The following is an 18,261-nucleotide window of genomic DNA, read 5'->3' as shown; positions in this document are numbered from 1 at the left end:
GTCACCTTTAAGGCATATTTCAGCCCACCTACCTGATGAGTGTTTTTTTTTTTTTTTTTTTTTTTTGGTAAGGTGTTCCGGAACCAGCGGTTGATTAATTTACCTTTCTTAAAAGTCTTGTTGATGTTGATCTGACCAGTCACAAAGTTTTTGTCGTTCTCGACGTAAGGGAAGACACGGCCCTGATTGATCCAGTAGTAGTCATGGGAACCGAAGAAAAAGACGGGGAAGTCACCAATATCGTGACGAAGGCTCTGGATGTTCGATGGCACCAAGCGAGGGTTGCAGATCTCAGCTGGCCACCACCTGCAAGAGAAGAGCGATATTGTGTCAAGAGAGAGAACATGCAGCGAAATAGACGCACAGCTCTTAGCTTTCAGTGGGAGATGAAGTAAAACTCCATATTCACATAATGCTCATTAGTTTTTCTTCGCATTTTATTGATGTGTTGTCAAATTAAAATGGTTTATTTATCCACCCCAATTTTGTCATGACATTGGTGGGAAAAATGTTTAGCTCAAGGGCCCTTAGTCATTAAGGGTGTCCTTTATTTGTACATACCTGTAGTTTCCCAGTTTGACCCAGACAATTTGTTTGTAGTGAGGTTTCTTGCCGGCCCTACAATCGCTGCAGGACCAAGGCCCCTCAGGCATCTCCATCTCCAAACACTCCGGGTGGAAGGAAGCCGGGCAGGAGTCGCAGCACAGCAACTTGCCTCCTACATTTGCATGTATGGATGGACACGGGTATGAATGTATGTGCGTGCGTGGGTATGCATGTGTTTTGATGTGGGGAAATGAGTAAGCAAAGAGAGGGGGAGGGCATAATTAGGCTTAAAGAATTTCAAAGCTGGACAAACTCTGAATCTCATTTGCAGACAAGCCTAAGAACACGTAAAAAGTCATCAAAAAGGTGACCGAAGCGTAAGGTTAGCAGGTACAGTGGAACCTCCAAAGTTGAACATGCACAAAGTGATCGAATGGAAAAAAATATGTCTGAAAAGTCAAACAAAAATTGGCAAAACGCTAAATGATTTTTTTTTTCCCTGATGTCACCACAGAAGAATACTAGTAATGGCACAGAGCAAAAGTGTGTGATAACCACAAAACCAAAAATGATGCTTGTAACAGGCCTGCTCAGTAAAATATTGTCGCCCCACTAAAATAATGGCCTAAATAAATTTGTCAGTTTTGTAGTTTTTCAGAAAACACACACAAAAAAAAAAAATTAACCCGATGCTGCATATATTTATGAACAATTTCATTTTGGCATAGAATCTGTTCAACTGAGGTAGTAGTACCAATTGTGTGCCTCTCTCTAGTGGTACACAAAAAAATACTACGCATGTACTGTTCAGTTGCATTTAACTTTTTAGTACAGTACATTTGCATTTTTATGTTTATGTTTGTGTTTATGTTTTGTTTTTAATTTTTTACTTCGGTGCAATCATTTCACTTTTAATGTTCTAATTTAATTATTATTCAAGTCAAGTTTTTACTCTCCTAGATTTAAGCAAAGTGTTCAAAACAGAACATAATGTTACACTGGCTTACAAGAACGTTTTAGAACATAAAACCTCTGGTTCGTTTTGGATGAACACTTGGACCTACTACACGACTGTATGCACTGTTGGTCAGGATGATGGTACTTGGTGAGGTACTTTTTAAGTATTATTATAGGTGGTACTTGGTGTCAGGAAACTTAGAACCAATGACTTTGGACATTTTTTTAAGGAAGGTGACAACTATGAATTAAATGCGCAAATGTTTTTTCTGACCAAGCTGATGCTAACAAATAGCATGCAGCTAATGGCTGGTATAAAAAAATAAAAAAAAAAAAAGTCCAGAGAAGCTTTCCACCAAGTGGCACATTTCTACTGTCCATTAAGCCTATGTCGGGCATTTCAAAGGATAAGTAGTTTACTTTCTTTTAGTTTTATTTCTTTTTATTACATCTCCTAGCCTATGGGGGAATTACAACAACGTCAACATCATTTATTAGCTGGTGTTCAACGTTGGAGGTTCCACTGTACACACAAATCAAACTCTACTTTTGTAACATCTGATCCATATTTTGAACAAGTGAAGGCTCCTGTTAGGACTTCTTCGTGACAACCATGTGTCATGAAGGAGGCTGATAATAGTAAAGCCACTCCTGCTTGAGTTCGTCAGCTTCATTACCGCTTTAAATACATCAGTTATCGCATGTCTGGCAATCAGATTCAGAGCACTGTACCAAGGGCTGGTCAATTGGATACACATGCAGCAGCAACACCGGACTCCAATCAGCCAGTGATCAGGGGTTTAAAATAAAAATCATTTAAAAAAAAAAAAAAAGCAGGCATGCAGTCCTGCCAATAAAGCAAACTGCTCCCCATCACACATACTGCACCTTGCATAGACCAGCTTGTATGGAATTTTCAGAACCAATTTTGTGTCAATCACGCCTAATTTAAATGTCACAATTTTTTACCCTAAACTTGTGCTGTACTCATTTCCTGATTGTGATTCAATTCCATCCAAGGCAGGTCAAAGGTGTAGAAATAGGAGTTGTACCCAAAATGTCAATTCATCTGACAATTTCAGTCCAAAAAAATAAAACTTGGGGTCGGGGTTGAAGCAGAGGGAAGCTGGACACGGCCTTTTGCATCAATAAAATAAGCCCACAGTGCTCAAGCAGAGAAGCAGTGCACCTCCACAAACCACAGACAGAGCATGAACCAACGCAGAGCATCCAGCATCATGGCGCTATACTGCTGTCAATGTTCTTCAACTGACCAGTCGCTAGTCGCACAATGGGACACATGCAAAAGCAAGAGTTCATTTGACGGTGCACTTGAGGACAACCTGTTGCATTCACCAAGAAATAAGAATTTATTCATCGGAATAAAAGTTCATCAATAAATGCATCAATCAACAGTGAGTCACTTTCTCACTCTTGGTTTCTTGTTTGAGCAGATTGAGAAAATTGTGCATCGTATTTCCTCTAATAATGGCCAAGGGCAAGATGTGCTAGCTTCAATAAAAAAAATTACAGTAAAACTAAGGCTAAATATTTTTTAGTCTTAGTTTACTAAGACAAAATAAAGACAATTACATTGTTGCATATTTAATTTATATTTAGAATTGTCTTGCGAACATCTGCTAGCTTGATGCTAACACAATGTGAGATACTATGGAAGGGTTAACGAACAGCAGCACCATATTAACCTTTAAATAACAAATATTCAAACGCAAATGGCGCAGCAACAGATAAAGAAAGATGAAATAACAATACTCGGTCATGTATACTTTCTATGATGTGAAAAGCCAGTTAGTTATAATACAGGAAATGTTTGTGTCTTTGAAGGCAATTGAAGGATGTACCGGAACACTTTTTCCTCTCACTGTAATGGCAGTATCGAGTACGGGTTCTCTGTATCGGCGAATACTCAAATGTAAGTACTGTACTTGTACTCGTACTCGGTCTGACAAAAGTGGTATCAGTGCAGCCATAGAGGCACTGCGTATTTTAGAGCGCGAATCACGATTTCAGGGAATACGGTAACTTTTTATTGATGAATCTTGATGAAAGACAAAAAGTATTTTTTTATCCTTTGGTGAATCCAACAGGCAGCTTTCAAACTGAATTAAACAACAGAATTACATTTGTTTTGCATGCGACCCAGAGTCATCTGTTAATTAAAAGGGATTCAGGCTGAGGTTATTTCGTCAAGGCACAAATTCTGCATGGCAATTAACTGCAGATTGAACCAGTCAATTAAGGCGGCACCTGAAGGCTTTGAAATGAAAGTGGCATTCAAAAAAATAAAATAAAATAAAAAAGGAGAAACTCATCAGGATGGGAGCAGGCACAATACAAACACAAACCAGCGGGGACAAAGGAGAGAGAGAAAAACTGTTCAGTTACCTTTCCCAACATTCTTTTTGGTAGCTGACGAAGGAGAGGGAATCATAGGTAATTTCAACTCAGCACGATTTGACTCAGTCAGAAGGTAGTGGGACTTATAGGCATATGAACTTAATATGGTGTCAGTAAGGTCTTGCACTAACAGCCCTACACAAGACACACAGGAAGAGACGGGGGTGAGCCGCAGTCAAACTAAAAATAAAAAAAAAATAAAAAAGTTTTGTTTTTCTAAATTACCCAAAAAAGAGAAAGAACAAACACTGTCTCTCTCACACACACTCACAACACAAGTAAGAAACATGTAAAACAGTTTGGCCCAACACAAAGTGGCCGGACAGGACGCTGGGACTTGTTTAAAAAAAGGAAAAGGGCCATCAACATTTTTCAACATCAACATCCGGGACATATAAGGTTCTTTTGGGTGTTGTGCAAAGTAACAAGCTTGGCTCTTTGTAATCGAAAACAAAATACATTTAGCAGCACCGCCAATAATGCAATACGGTGCCAAGGAGTAACACAAAATATCACAAAAGCCGGTTCCACCACGTAGTAGAGTTCAGGTCGATACACCGCATTAATCACTTCTTTGTCATTGTCCAAAGTTTGAAATGGCTTCAAAATGTCTCGGCAATATATCTGAAAGTGATTGAAGCTACACTGCAGCTTATGTACTGTATTGTGTTATTACTCCAGTGATATACTACATGGTTAAAAACACACACCAGATCATCATTTACTCTTCTAAAGCATACTAAAGTCTCCGGGAGAGCACAACTGAGCTGTACCACTTGGTGGAAACACGGCTGACCTATGTGAGGTTTACAAAGAGAAAAAAAACTTCCCCAAACAACCAAAAAAAAACAACCAAAAAAAAAAAAAACCCAAAAACAATCATGAAGGGCAATGAGTTTTTTTTTTTTTTAACATGCCAAAGTGGAAACTGTAATGCTGATTATTTTAAAATCAGCCAAACAAAAACTTCCTGTTCAGCATGGCCGCAGGAGTGTTTGTTTGTGAGAGTTAGTGTGTGTGCTAATTGCAAAAACAGCGAGGCGGGGCTTACCTCTGGCACACAGGAAGCACCAGCCCACGTTGACAGGCGAAGTTAGGAGGCCGTTCTTCTTGGTGCTGCCGTGGCTACTGCAGATCATGATATGATGAGTGAGGATGGCGCTGCCCGCCGCCACACAGCTGTCGCCTGTGTGATACGCCACTGGGCAGCGGATACAACGCATCAGGCGACCTAGACAGAGGACAATAAAGTACTGATATTATACAATAAGTTTCAATGATTACGATATTTCATATTTAGCGCATTTAAGTAAATATCGTGTCATTACTTTTGGTTGTAAGTTTTTTTTTTCGGTATAAAATCTAACAGGGCGGCCCGGTAGTCCAGTGGTTAGCGTGCCGACCTCACGGTGCAGAGATACCGGGTTCAATTCCAGCTGCGGCCTTCTTGTGTGGAGTTTGCATGTTCTCCCGGGGCCTGCGTGGGTTTTCTCCGGGTACTCCGGTTTCCTCCCACATTCCAAAAACATGCATGGCAGGCTGATTGAACACTCCAAATTGTCCCTAGGTGTGAGTGTGAGCGCGAAGGCTTGTTCGTCTGTGTGTGCCCTACAATTGGCTGGCAACCGGTTCAGGGTGTCCCCCGCCTACTGTCCGAAGACAGCTGGGATAGGCTCCGGCACCCCCCGCGATCCTTGTGAGGATAAGCGGATCGGGAAATAGATGGATAAAATATAACTGAATATTTAACATTTTCTGCACTTTATATCCTGCTCAAGCAATTCCTTATGGGAGGACTTTAAAACGAAACAAGATTCAATATTTAGTATTTTTAAAAGGCAAGAACATTATATATTTCATCATATTTATCTATGAGCATTATAATTCCTTGTTTGCACTTTTTACAGTAGATTCACTTTAGGATGCTCTGTAAGAATTATAAATAAGTATATTAAGACATGTAATCTCTCATATTTTAAGCACTCGCATAATCAGAGAAAAGTTACAAGTGGTTTCACCTTTGCTGGCTCGCTGCAGGTCTCGCTCCAGACAGCAGGTGGCGCAGCTGTGCTGAGGGCAGCTGAAGCCTCCGCCAGTGTTGTTGGTAGTACCTGGGAGTTTCCGTACACAATCCTCATGGTAGTAACATCCGCAGCCCGTCACGGAACAACGTGTCACCTCCTGGCTTGCTTTCTTACAGCTGAAACATTGGTGATTCCCTAGAAAAGGATAACAGAGAGACTAAGAATACATAACGCAAGGACGGAGTGGTCGGCCAAAGGTCAATGAAACACTTACCGTTTCTACATTCCAGGCACGTGAACCTTCCTTCAGGTAGGGACGTTAGACCGAGACACTCGAGGTGGAACTGCCTGTTGCAGTCACCTTCACACACCACCAAGTTCTCACCGTAGACCTCGCAAATCTACGAGTAAAAATATCACACAGGTCAGGAGAGATTTTTTTTGCAAGAGGGTAAAACCGCAAATGTGGATTAGTATTCACCTGGCAGACAGTGTCCCTCTTCCCCGTGCTACTGTCCTGACGAGACAATCCAGAGTCCACAGACTGAGTGTCTGAGGCATCTGCATCTGCAGCAGCTGGACTATCAAGACTCTTCCCAAATAAGCCCTTCGAGATGGATAAAGACTTAATGTCATGATGCGTTTGTAAAAACAGCATATGGGCAATCTGGCAAATACTACACAGACAAGATGAATATGATCAATATTGCAGGGCTCCAGACAGCCCCTAAATGGTGACACGAAAATTTGAGACAGCCAAGTCAATTTTTCTTCTTTTCGCGCATATGTGACCAGTAAATTAGCTGATTTTTTTCGTTTTTTTTTTTTTGAATTTTTGGGGGGGATGAACTCCTGCTCCGCACTTCAGACCATTTTAGAGTACAATTTGTAAAAATGAGTGAAATGTTTACAGAATTCAATTTACAGTGTGAAGACCTACATTTTCTACTCTCGCCCCTTAAATTTTTTTAGGAGCAACTGTGCTCCTAGTAAACAAAAAACAGTTTGTCGAGAGCCCTGTATTGCTAAACTTTTTCAAATACAAGGTGTCACAATACAGTGGTGCCTTGAGAGATATGTTTCATGTTTATATTTGTGTCTCAAATCATTCCCAATTGAAATAAATGGAAATTCCATTAATCCCTTTCAGCCTCCCTCCCCTCCAAAACTTTTTTAAAGAAAAATAGCACCTGATAAAATTACATTTACAACATAATTGAACAGAATTACAGATTTAAACAGTTAGTGCAGCGTTATTTATATTGGCCACTGGGGGGCAGTATAAAAAACAACAGTAGCGCAGACACACTTAGGCATGCATCAAGTAAGATGCTGTACAATTACCGGGTAGTAGGTTTCATACACGATAAAGAACATATGCCTGTGAGTATTACCATATTATTTTTCGGCACTCGTATCTCAAGGCATCAACTGTACTTCATTCATAAAACAAGAGCTACGTCAACTCTTGTGTGTGAGCCTGCCGATTTTCTCCAAGCCCACCTGAGGATCGTTGAGGCCTCTGGAATCTGAATCCGACGTGTCTCTATACTGAGAGGAAGCCATCTCCACGTCTGTCGAGGCTCGACTCCGCTTCTTTAGCGGTTTGCAGGCATCAGATATCTCACTGGCTCCTGAACAATGGCAAGAAGAGAAATCAGTCAAAGAAAGACTGTGTGTGAAACGGAGGCAAAGTGGAAGGGAGCGTGATCACTAACCTTTCTGGGAACCTGCCCTCGGTGTTGCCTCGGGCGCCATCTCTGCCTGAAATGATATTGTGAAATTAAATTTAGAGGGTCTGATGTTTTGAGATTAGCACATTAACTGTTTTTCAATTCATTGTCAAAAATGTCAATGTCTCAAAAACTAGAGCCAATTCAAATGAATGGATGTCATTTTCAGACTCAGCAGTCCAAAATTACCTGTAAACTGAATAAAACATCGTTGGCACTCGATATTTTTTTTCATTTTATTTGTTGGTTAGTGTTATAAATAAATCTGTTCAGATCAAATGAATGGATGTCATTTTCAGACTCAGCAGTCCAAAATTACCTGTAAACTAATAAAACATCGTTGGCACTCGAGATTTTTTTTCATTTTATTTGTTGGTCAGTGTTATAAATAAATCTGTTCAGACACTAGGACATTGATACCTTGTCACCAGCCTTATGGGTGGGTGGAGTAAAATGTCATGCTGTGTGGAGGTGCTTTCAAGTAAACCCAGATGGCAACACTAGCTGACCCAGAGCCATGCAGCGCGGAACAGAATTCTAGAAACTCTTGAGTTTTCCGAGCTTGACGCGACGCTGTTTGCCTTCGACCACAATAGCCGTGCTCCCGTGACGAAGCCATGTTGGAGGAAGCCCAGCCGACTGGGTAATAAAGTTACACACTTTGGTCACTCTGTTCACAATTTTATTTGGTAACTGAAACGCTTATGTTGCAGGCTACAGTTGAGTGACAGGTGTGGTAAAACTGCGCCGTGTTCAAGAAAGGCTTGCATTTGGTGTTCCTGAACAACATTTGATTCACATATCACACATTTTCATCACAAACGCAAACCATAACAGCATTGTTAATAATCTGTAGTTAATAGTTGCCGAGTACTTGAATTCTGGAACTGCGTCTTCAAAAAAACGTGTGATTGAAGTCTAATTCTGTCAATTGTGATAGAAAAACATTTAGGTCATCGTTGTTGCAAGTTAGTACAGCATTATTATTGTACCACTGCATACTGAATATTCATTACACTCTGCCTACTGGAACAATCAAACAGAATATGACAGATGAAAAGACTGGTCTATTTATAAATAATCGGATATTGACTAAGTCTGCGTCCTAGGCTTTTGTTTGCATTTTACAAAGTTTCACATACACATGAGAACGGTGTTAAAAAAGACTCAGCTCTCTGTTTCCATAGAAGACGATCCTTGAAGCTATACTCTAAGATTCTTTTTATAAATGTTTGCAGTCATGTAAATGATGAGTCAAAACCTATTCAATATAATCTATTGTCTTGATACCTGTTCCTTTTTGGTTTTCTTCTTCGGGACGGTGTCGTTGCCTCTCTCGGACTCCGATCTGCTTCTGACGGACCGCCGCTGCAGCTTCCTCTCCTGAGAACCTGAAGAACCATGAAAACATTGAGCTTCCTGGCTCCTTTGCGTCGCTCCAACTCACCCCGAAATCTTTCCGGTGCTCTACAAACCATGTGGACTGCTGTGATGAGAGCCAGGAGAGGAGGTGGGCTGCGTTCCGCCTTCTTCGCTTCTCCGACTTGCGGGAGATTCTCTCCTCTCCTCCCCTTCTTCCTCCATATCGTCCATATCTTCGTCCTCCTCGGGACTGGGCTCGGGTTTGGCTCTGTTTTCCTGCTGACAGCAACAAACTGTGTATTAACGCCCAGCAAAAAAAAAAAAAAAAAAAAAAAAAGCTTTCCTCCACCAAATTGCGGTTCATCGTTTGCACCGCTGCTATATTGTGGCTTTTTAAATGATTGTTTTACTTGGAGTTTTTTTTTTTAAAAAGGCAATTCCAAATTTAGAGTTGCGCGCCTTCATTGTTGTACCATGTTGGAAAGCCCTGAGGTTTACTGGAAGAGATGCAGCGTGATTAAGAGCAAGAAGACGAGGCAGAGAAGGTCTCCAACTACGGAGAGCTTCGGTCAGTCTTTGTTCCAGCCAAGTATTGCTGTGCTCAATTACTTTATAGAGTGGTGCATAGGTGGAAAACGCTATTAGTCTGTGAGAAAAATGGCATTCTAGACATTTATACTTTTAAAAAACATGTTGTCATGACAGACTCTACCTTATAAGACTACAGTATAGGCCAGGGGTCGGCAACCCCGGGCTCCAGAGCCGCATGCGGCCTAGTGGCGCCCTCCAGCTTTTTTTTTTTAAAAATGTTTGAAAATTGAAAAAGATGGGGGAGGGAAATATATACTTTGCTTCACCTACCTCAGGTGAACAGTAGCCCAGATCAGGCTGCCTGCCTTCTCCCTCCACTCTCTCCTCCTCCGCCTCCTCTTCTTCTTCCTCCTCCTCATCCTTCTCCACTTCTTTTTTAGGTGATGGAGCCATTTTTTTCTGCAGCAGAGGCCAATCACACTTTGTGATCTCCACATTCAACCTCTTCATGGTGATGGAGAGAGGCAGCAGCTTCCTTGCTGCTGCAGTTTTCCATGCCCTGACTGGTGGGGGGGAATCCTGCTTGGCTCCCCCATCAGAACCATTGTCCCGTTGAGGGGAGTCAGACTTACTCTGGTCACCCCTCAAGTTCTTCTTCTCATTCGAGCCATTATTGTCGTCTGCGTTCGAAATACTACACTGCCGACGCGGCAGCTGTCTCCTTGGCGGCTGCTCTCTCTCGGGTGACTTCACTCCTCCGTCGTCTTTCTTGGTGGTCGAACCGCTGGAGCGCCGGTTCCGCTTCTCAGGCCGGCCGACGGGTTTCTTGGCGATTGGGGTCTCGTTAGGGACCGGGTCGACGTAAATGAAAGTGTAATTGTCAATGCGCTCCTGACGTGTCATCAGGAAGGCATCCTCTGCGTGGCCTACGCCGACTTCCCACTGAGCGCGCTCCCTCTGAGGGATAGGCTTCAGAAGCTGGAAAAGAAAATGTGTTTATTTTAAAGATGACACTGGTTTGAAAATGCCACAAACGGGAATTTTTAACACCGATTTTGAGACCATGTTTCATGGATTCAATATCATAATATTTAGTGACATTGTGTAGTGTATTTTTATATCCATCCATACCGTACATAATGGATAGGAAACACTTAAAAGTGATTGCAACTCCGAGGTATCATACAAAATTGATGAACTTTTAAAAATACTGATTCAGGTATGACTGTTTAGCTTACTCAGCACAACTGGACAACAACGTCCATCCATCCATCCATTTTCTGACCCGCTTATCCTCACAAGGGTCGCGGGGGTTGCTGGAGCCTATCCCAGCTGTCTTTAGGCAGTAGGCGGGGGACACCCTGAACCGGTTGCCAGCCAATCGCAGGGCACACAGACATGAACATCCATTCATTCTCACACTCACACCTCGGGACAATTTGGAGTGTTCAATCAGCATGCATGTTTTTGGAATGTGGGAGGAAACCGGAGTACCCGGAGAAAACCCACGCAGGCCCGGGGAGAACATGCAAACTCCACACAGTGAGGCCGGAGCTGGGATTGAACCCGGTACCTCTGCACTGTGAGGTCGACGTGCTAACTGCTGGACCACCGGGCCGCCCACAATACTCTTGTATCATACAGAAATACATTATTGATGCATCTAATGTCGTCAGAGAGTGAAAATTTATCAGCTCTCTTTTTTCATACCATAATGTATAAAAAGCATGAATCCAATAAGTGATTATATTGAACTATTGTACAGATATTCAGTATGATGACTTCTATTTTTCAAATCCCACAAAACACACTTCCTAATTAAAAAAAAACAAAAAAAAAATACTAACAAATGTTATTATGCTGCTGACTTACTTTGTGTTTTTCCACAGTGTTTGTGGTCTTGCGCAGCGTGTCCGCCTGGAGCTCATCAAATTGTTGCTTGCCCTGGTATATAACGATTCTCTTCTCATGGATCCACGCTCGCTCTGCTACGCTGCCAAAAAACTGGACGTGGTACTCTCGGTGACCTGCGGCGCAAATTCGGTGTTGAGTGTTTATTCTCATTTTCATCCTTGAAAAGTTGTCTGAAAAGCGAGTACGTGCACTTACCTCTTGTATTGATGCGCGTGTGCACCTTCATCTGTGGGTCGGAAGAAACCATGCAAGGCCACCATGGGTAGGTGCCCACCTTGGACCACACTAGATCTCCAATGACAAACTCTTTGCAGAATCCTGTCTCTTGGATCACTGAGGGTTGATTGACTTTCGGAACCTGAGAACAAAATGTCTGTTTAAAATTCGAAGCACTTCGTGTTGAATTAACTGGAGATGAGAATTTGAGGTTCTTGCCTTTGGTTCAGTTTGGATAACGGTCTTCTGAGGCTTCTCCGTCTGGTCCGGCGGAGGCTCTCTCGGCGGCGGCTGGACGTGGGTGTCCTCCGTCTGGCCCGTGGTACCCGCCTGGCCTTGGACAGGCTCCAAATTCTGCTCCTGGATGTGGAGCTGCAGCTTTGCACTCTTTTTCCTCTTCTCCTTCTTCCTTTCGTGTCGTCGCTGCACCTGAGCCGCCTCTTTCTGCTGAGATTCCTTCTGAAGATGGAAAAGAAGACAGAGAGGAAAACAGTGGTGAGACATCCGTTAACGTCTGGGTTCCTTTGAAGCCAACGCAAACTTGGCTCTGTGTCTGCATATATCAAATCTTGCTCAGAGATGATTAGAGGCGAACAATTCAAATATTTTTTTTTGGAGGGGGGCGGGGGGTGATCTGCCATATGCCCTACAGTAACCAGTAACCTTGGTTAATAAATGTAATTTATTGACTCAATCGCACATTTTTCCTATTGAAACAAATAGAAATACAATAAAGCCACTCCAGCCACAGGACGAAGTTCAAATTCCCTTGTTTTTAAATTGGCATGTGGTTGTAAAACACTACAGTATAAAAATAACCGAAACATACTTTAGAATGAAGATATGTATACAATGTGTTCACTAACCATTCAACAATTTCGTACCCTCTTAGCCGTTTCAAAGAAAGTACTGTTTACCGTCACAATGGATACAGCAAGCCTAAAATGGCTGCCACATCCCTCAATGTAATGTGGCTTTCAAGTCATGTACAACCTTATTGTCAAATTTCACATTGCATTGTGGGATGCGGCGGCCATTTGAAGCGAGCTGTACATCTGGTGAACATAAACAAATCTGTTTAGTCCTCGACTGAAAGACTCATTAAAATCCAAGAAAGGGAAGGGGATTTACAAGGAAACACCATGAAACCTTGCTAACACGATCTACAGCAAGCTATCGTACCGGGGCTGAAGATGGAACCTGGCCGGGACCAAGGTTGTAACTGCCATCACTTGCTTTCTGCCTCGCTGTAGGCACCAGTTCTTATTATTTTATTTTGTTGTTGTTAACTTGTCTCTTTGTTTGTATGCACTTGTTAGGCGTTTTTAGTTTTCGAGAAAATTGGCACACTGCAATAGTACAGATAGCACATTTTGTCATACCAAACTGCGCAATGACATCATTAACACAAACGCCATTGTCATGTTTAACGATTACTGTCTATCCTCCTGTTTGTCAGCTACATTTTGTCTCCCAAAAAAAACACAATCGTGACCAGGTTAGGGCTAATTAACAGCAGGAAACCCCAAAGACACTGTAGTGTGTTTGCAATGTGTGTTGCATAGAGCCAATAATGGTTGGGCGCCGTGAGAAAAAGCACAACTAAGCCTCCCACGATATGTCCATGCCAAGACTGTTTGAAAACCGAAAACTGTGTGAACACAAGGTCATTTTTTTGGAAGATTTTTTTGGGGGGGCATAAATAGAAACTATTCGTCAATTCATAAATTGTGGTTCCACAACAAATACAGATGGGCAAGTCCTTGATCGGCTATGAGAAAAAAATTGTTATGAATTAATTTATTTTGATTTTTTTTTAAACGCTGTGAACGGGATGGGTGATGTTTTCAACTCTGCTATATTGAGAAGAATAATGCCATCAAAGTGGACGTCTGTGACTGTTGCTAAATTTCGCATTCCGCTGTCATGTTCTTCTTCAGACCACAAACTACGTGAAAGTGAATCAACGGCACCTCTGCTGGTGACAGATAATTGGTGCACTGTCTTTTACCTCAGTTGCTTTGAAGAATTTCTATGCAAAATACAAACGTTTAATCCATCCCCAATTGTGAGGTAATAGTCTCACACGTTTGAAAAAGTGTATAAAAATAAATAAATAAGTAAAAGGTGTTTTCATCGTAATACCTGCAGTTCCTGCAGCAAATCTCCGCACAGTGCTGTTTCAAACAACTCTTTGCCATTCTGATACGTCTTGATGATCTTCAGCTTGATCTCAGGGGAGCTGGTTTTCTTCAGCACTCCCGCGGAAGCACTGGGAGGGGGGTGAACGGGCTGCGAAGAGGGCGTACTGTCCACAAGGGAGGGGGGAGGGCTGGACGAGGGCAGGTGCAAGGGTGGAGGAGGAGGCAGCGTGTGGGTCATGATGTGAGGTGTGTGGGGAAGGTGGTGCTGGGTGGGCAGGGGCAGCGGCGGGGGGCTCTGCGGGTGGCTTTGGATGTGAGGCGTGTTTGACAGGAAGTGGTGCGCGTGGGGGAGGTGATGGTGATGATGGTGGTGGTGCAAGTGTGGGTGATGGGTGGGCAGTGGTGGCGAAACAGGGGAACGAGGTCTTTCCTGGAGACCGGGGCCCCTTAGCACCGTGCTCTCCCCCGGCATGAGGAGGCCATGCTCCGCGTAGCTGCGTATGGGCCCGTAACCATTAGCCGAACCGTTGGGGAACTGCGAGTACATTGAGAATTTGGACTGTGGTTCATATATGCCCAGACCCGGCGGGTAGCCGTTGGAGACGTGCGGCAGGTCCTCTGACGCTGAGTGCGGGTAGAAGTCCGCATCCAGGGCCGCATCATAGGAGGGACCGCCATCCTCGCCAGGGTCACTGCCAGTGTCGCAGGTGCCGTCCTGTCTGATGTTGGCTGAGTCAATAAGCTGAGGGGGTTGTTGAATTGTATTTCCCATGATCCCTTGCATGAAAGAGAAGGAGAAATCCATTGTTGGGCTCCGGCATCCTTAACTGTCTTTTTCTTTGACTGGACCTGTTGACAGACATGGAAATGATCAGTTTGTGCTAATGAAGGTCAACATAGGGTGGCTTTTAGATGTGCCCTTTGTTGAAAGTTGGCACTGAACTTCACATTAATCGTTTAATTGTAATGTAAATGTTGTTGAATACTGTTTGAGATGCAGATTGGTCAAGCACACTCATATTTATTCATAAATTTATTTGAAGCAGAGAACGCATATGCAGACAGCAGCGCTGCCGACAGGGTGAACATTTTTGGCGAGAGTTAGCATTTGATGAAGTCATAGTGGACCCTTACTTCGCCACAAGATTCAACTAGCAAAACAATTTCTAAAAGTTTTTTATAAATCAATTGATATTTCACTATGACAATGTGGACATGTTAAATTACAACGTCCAGCATAATATGATGAAACCTAAGTGAAGTGTAAATGTTTATTCTGCAACCATCCACTGTTTCATTCTCCATTAAAAAAGACAAAATGCTGTAATGTTCTTAAAAACATCTGCTTTAACATCACTATAAAAACCATGGACAGCAATTTCAGGGACACGTGAAAAGTGGTAAACATGATTATGAAAATAGAAAATACATGATCAAAATGACTTGGTTGATTAAATTGTGAAGAATAAAACCATGCGAAAAAATAATTTTACCATTTATTACACATGCTGTAGATGGGATATTCGGGACATGCCAAAATCACATACACACAAGGGGAAAAATTGATTAAAATGAAGGAGACATATTTTAAGAGACTTTCTGCACTTGTACGTGTGCAAAAAATTGGCCACTTCGAATAATTCGTCCGGGGAGGACACCAAAGGCACTTTACAGAAATACTGAGCTAAAAGTAAAATGCTGAAATGGTTAAACTGATGATGATTTTTATTGTTTTCTTTATTTCATATTTTTATCTTTCTCCACTGTATGTGTAAATGCTTGTTTTATACAGAGAGAGAGAGAGAGAGAGAGAGAGAGAGAGAGAGAGAGAGAGAGACAATGTTTTAGTAAAGTGTGCATCAAGATCCACAATAAAGTAGCACCCACCTGTACAGTTGAATAATTCACGTGCACTAGTGATGCACAGTTGCACCCTCTAAACACACCTAAACGTCATGCCCAATAGGTCTCTAAAAATACTTGAAATGAAAATGACAAACATACTCTCTATATCTTTCCACAACAGTTTAATGACTAGCAGCTAAAACATTACAGCCAGAAATGATGAACTACGATTATAAACATCTTCTGAATATGTCTCAATAAATTCGCCCCCACATCTTAAGAAAGTGCCACTTTCAGATAATGACACGGTAACATGTTAATTTTAACGGAACTCGTCATCAAAACAAACCCAATTAGCTTCTATTACTTGCTGTTGGGGGGTTCTGGTCACTTCTAGGCTTCCCATGGTGTGTTTAGGGGGCCAACACAAACACACGGCGGTCTGTTATCTCCGAACAAAACAAAGAGCAATGTCCGGTATCTTTTTCACACCAGTTTGTTGACACTTTTATTGCGTTTTAAGTGCCGAGAGGAGTGAGGAGGCTGACTGTGGTTGAACGTGTGAACGAAGGTGCATAATGGTGATGTAAACATCCGTGTGGTGCCGTGCAGCGGTCACAAAAACACGAAAAGCACGTAAAGGGGTCATTTTTAATTATATATACTGAGTAAATCAGCAAAGCTTGGTTACACGTGTGTGACTGAAATCGGGGGGGAAAACATCTGCGCAGACAATTGTCTCACTGGATGATCTTATAGCCTTGTGGGATGTTAGCTTCAAAGCTACATAGCTACAAAATGATCGTCTTGGGCTATTTTCTGAGCTTTGGGGCCATTTAAAATACACACACCAGACCGTGTTGACGCATTTAATGTATTAGCGCGCGCGTTTAATGCACGGAAAGCGCACGTTAGAGCACACGGCAATCTGAGTAAGATGAAAAGAGGGGAAGGCTAACTCTAGCTACGCTAACGGTACATTGCCAATATGGCTGCCTGTCTGGCGTGAATATTCCTCCATCACTGGCGCTTTGGGGAGAATGTGCTTGAAAAAGAAGCGAGCAGCCACTGCAAAAGGCTTGCACCGGCGACGGATGGACGAGAGCATGCATCGGTAGTGGCGCTAAAACAAAAACATGCACAAAAAGAAGAGGGGAGATGGCTTATGAGAAGCAGGATTTTTTTTTTTGACGGAGAGTCGCGAAATGCAGGCAAATAAAATGTCAGTACCTTCAGCGTGTCCCATTCTAAACACATACACCAGCCAGCAACGCGTCCTCGTTTTATTAAGAAGTAAGGAAAATAAAAATTAAAAAAAACAAATGTGTTCTGTTATATTGATAAAACGCAGGCCTATCCTTTTTCGTTTTAACGCAATTCTCAACAGAGAGGAGGAGGGGGATGTTACGCTATCTGCTCGCTACCCAATCCCAAAGCTGGGCTCTTCTTCAGCGGAGGAACTGGAGATTTTAATGACACCCTACTAAAAACAAGAGGCTTTTGATACGGTGCACTCTTCTGATTTCACCTTAAACTACACGAACGCGTTTCTATACGGTCAAAGCGTTAAATCTGCAAGGACCAGCAGCAAGCGGCACATCAGGACGTGTAGTTTACTTGTTAATTTAATCAATGTAGCTGCCACACTTCAAGTCATTGTCACGCCTACATTGAAGTGAAAGAGGAAATATGTTCGGTGCAAAAGAAGGAATAATACAAATGGCACATGCGTCACAGCAATGTTTCCCAATCTTTATCGAGCACATTTCACATTATTATAATGTCACTCAAAGTCGATAGGATATGGGTTAATTATGCCTTCTGTTCCATCCAAATTTTCTACTGCTCGTGTCGCAGGTGAGCAGTGGCGGTGTACACCCTGGACTGATCAACAGCCAATCGCAGGGGTCATACGGACTAACAACATAAACACAGAAGGGCAATTTAAAAGTCTAGAATCAATCAAACATAAATAATACCGCGTAAGTGAAAATTAGATGTTCTGGGCACATATGTTCCCTCCCGAGACACGAGGTTTGCATAGTCTCTTAGTTATAAAAAATATTACAAAGTGCGGATGAGTGGTTTGCACGTCTGCAACTCTGCATCACATTACCGAGGTTCGGCTTTTGAATCTTAACTCTGGTCTTCCTGTGTGGATTTTGCATGTTCTACCAGTGCGGGTGTAGCTTTTCTCCAGATAGGTATTCCTCGTGCCCTGCTTCTTCCCACACAAAAAAAATATGCACGCGAGGTTAATTTAAGACTTGAAATTGACCCTGCGTGTAAATATCAATTATTGTTTGTCTTTATGTGCCTTGCAATTGGATGCGACAAGTCCCTTGTTTCTGTCACACCAATCACAATACACACATGCAGGAACTGTTGTGACAGCTAAAGAGAAAACATTTAAATCTCGCTCCCTCCTCATGTAGCGGGGTCGGCGACGAACGTAAAAAGAGGCTAAAGGCAAGGTACAGTCGTAGAGTAAACTACCTTCTGAACTCTTATCACTTAATGATGTGAGGCAAATGAGCAATGTGTGTATTATCAGTTAGAGTCGGGGGGAAA

General features: G+C 42.4%; 1 protein-coding gene across 4 annotated transcripts in view; it reads right to left on the bottom strand.

Moving 5' to 3' along the window:
* nsd3 (nuclear receptor binding SET domain protein 3) overlaps positions 1–18,261 on the bottom strand; it is a 27,067-nt gene extending 8,806 nt beyond the window's left edge. The window contains exons 1-17 of one of the 4 annotated variants that reach the window (XM_019886898.1): positions 16,921–18,261; positions 13,847–14,694; positions 11,921–12,160; positions 11,681–11,843; positions 11,444–11,598; positions 9,902–10,549; positions 9,154–9,319; positions 8,969–9,069; positions 7,664–7,709; positions 7,449–7,579; positions 6,427–6,552; positions 6,220–6,346; positions 5,940–6,140; positions 4,973–5,152; positions 3,910–4,056; positions 562–718; positions 104–306 (exon numbers count right to left, since the gene is read on the bottom strand). In XM_019886898.1, coding sequence (XP_019742457.1) covers positions 104–306; positions 562–718; positions 3,910–4,056; positions 4,973–5,152; positions 5,940–6,140; positions 6,220–6,346; positions 6,427–6,552; positions 7,449–7,579; positions 7,664–7,709; positions 8,969–9,069; positions 9,154–9,319; positions 9,902–10,549; positions 11,444–11,598; positions 11,681–11,843; positions 11,921–12,160; positions 13,847–14,650 — 3,595 coding nt within the window. In that variant the 5' untranslated portion in view covers positions 14,651–14,694; positions 16,921–18,261. The remainder of the gene's footprint in view (positions 1–103; positions 307–561; positions 719–3,909; positions 4,057–4,972; positions 5,153–5,939; positions 6,141–6,219; positions 6,347–6,426; positions 6,553–7,448; positions 7,580–7,663; positions 7,710–8,968; positions 9,070–9,153; positions 9,320–9,901; positions 10,550–11,443; positions 11,599–11,680; positions 11,844–11,920; positions 12,161–13,846; positions 14,695–16,920) is intronic. The other 3 variants (XM_019886915.1, XM_019886907.1, XM_019886923.1) reach the window with 3 other exon arrangements.

Source organism: Hippocampus comes, unplaced genomic scaffold (assembly GCF_001891065.2).
Source record: "Hippocampus comes isolate QL1 unplaced genomic scaffold, H_comes_QL1_v1.1 scaffold155, whole genome shotgun sequence".
NCBI lineage: Eukaryota > Metazoa > Chordata > Actinopteri > Syngnathiformes > Syngnathidae > Hippocampus > Hippocampus comes.
The sequence above is the reverse complement of the archived record's forward strand: the minus strand, read 5'-3'. Positions and strand labels throughout refer to the sequence as shown.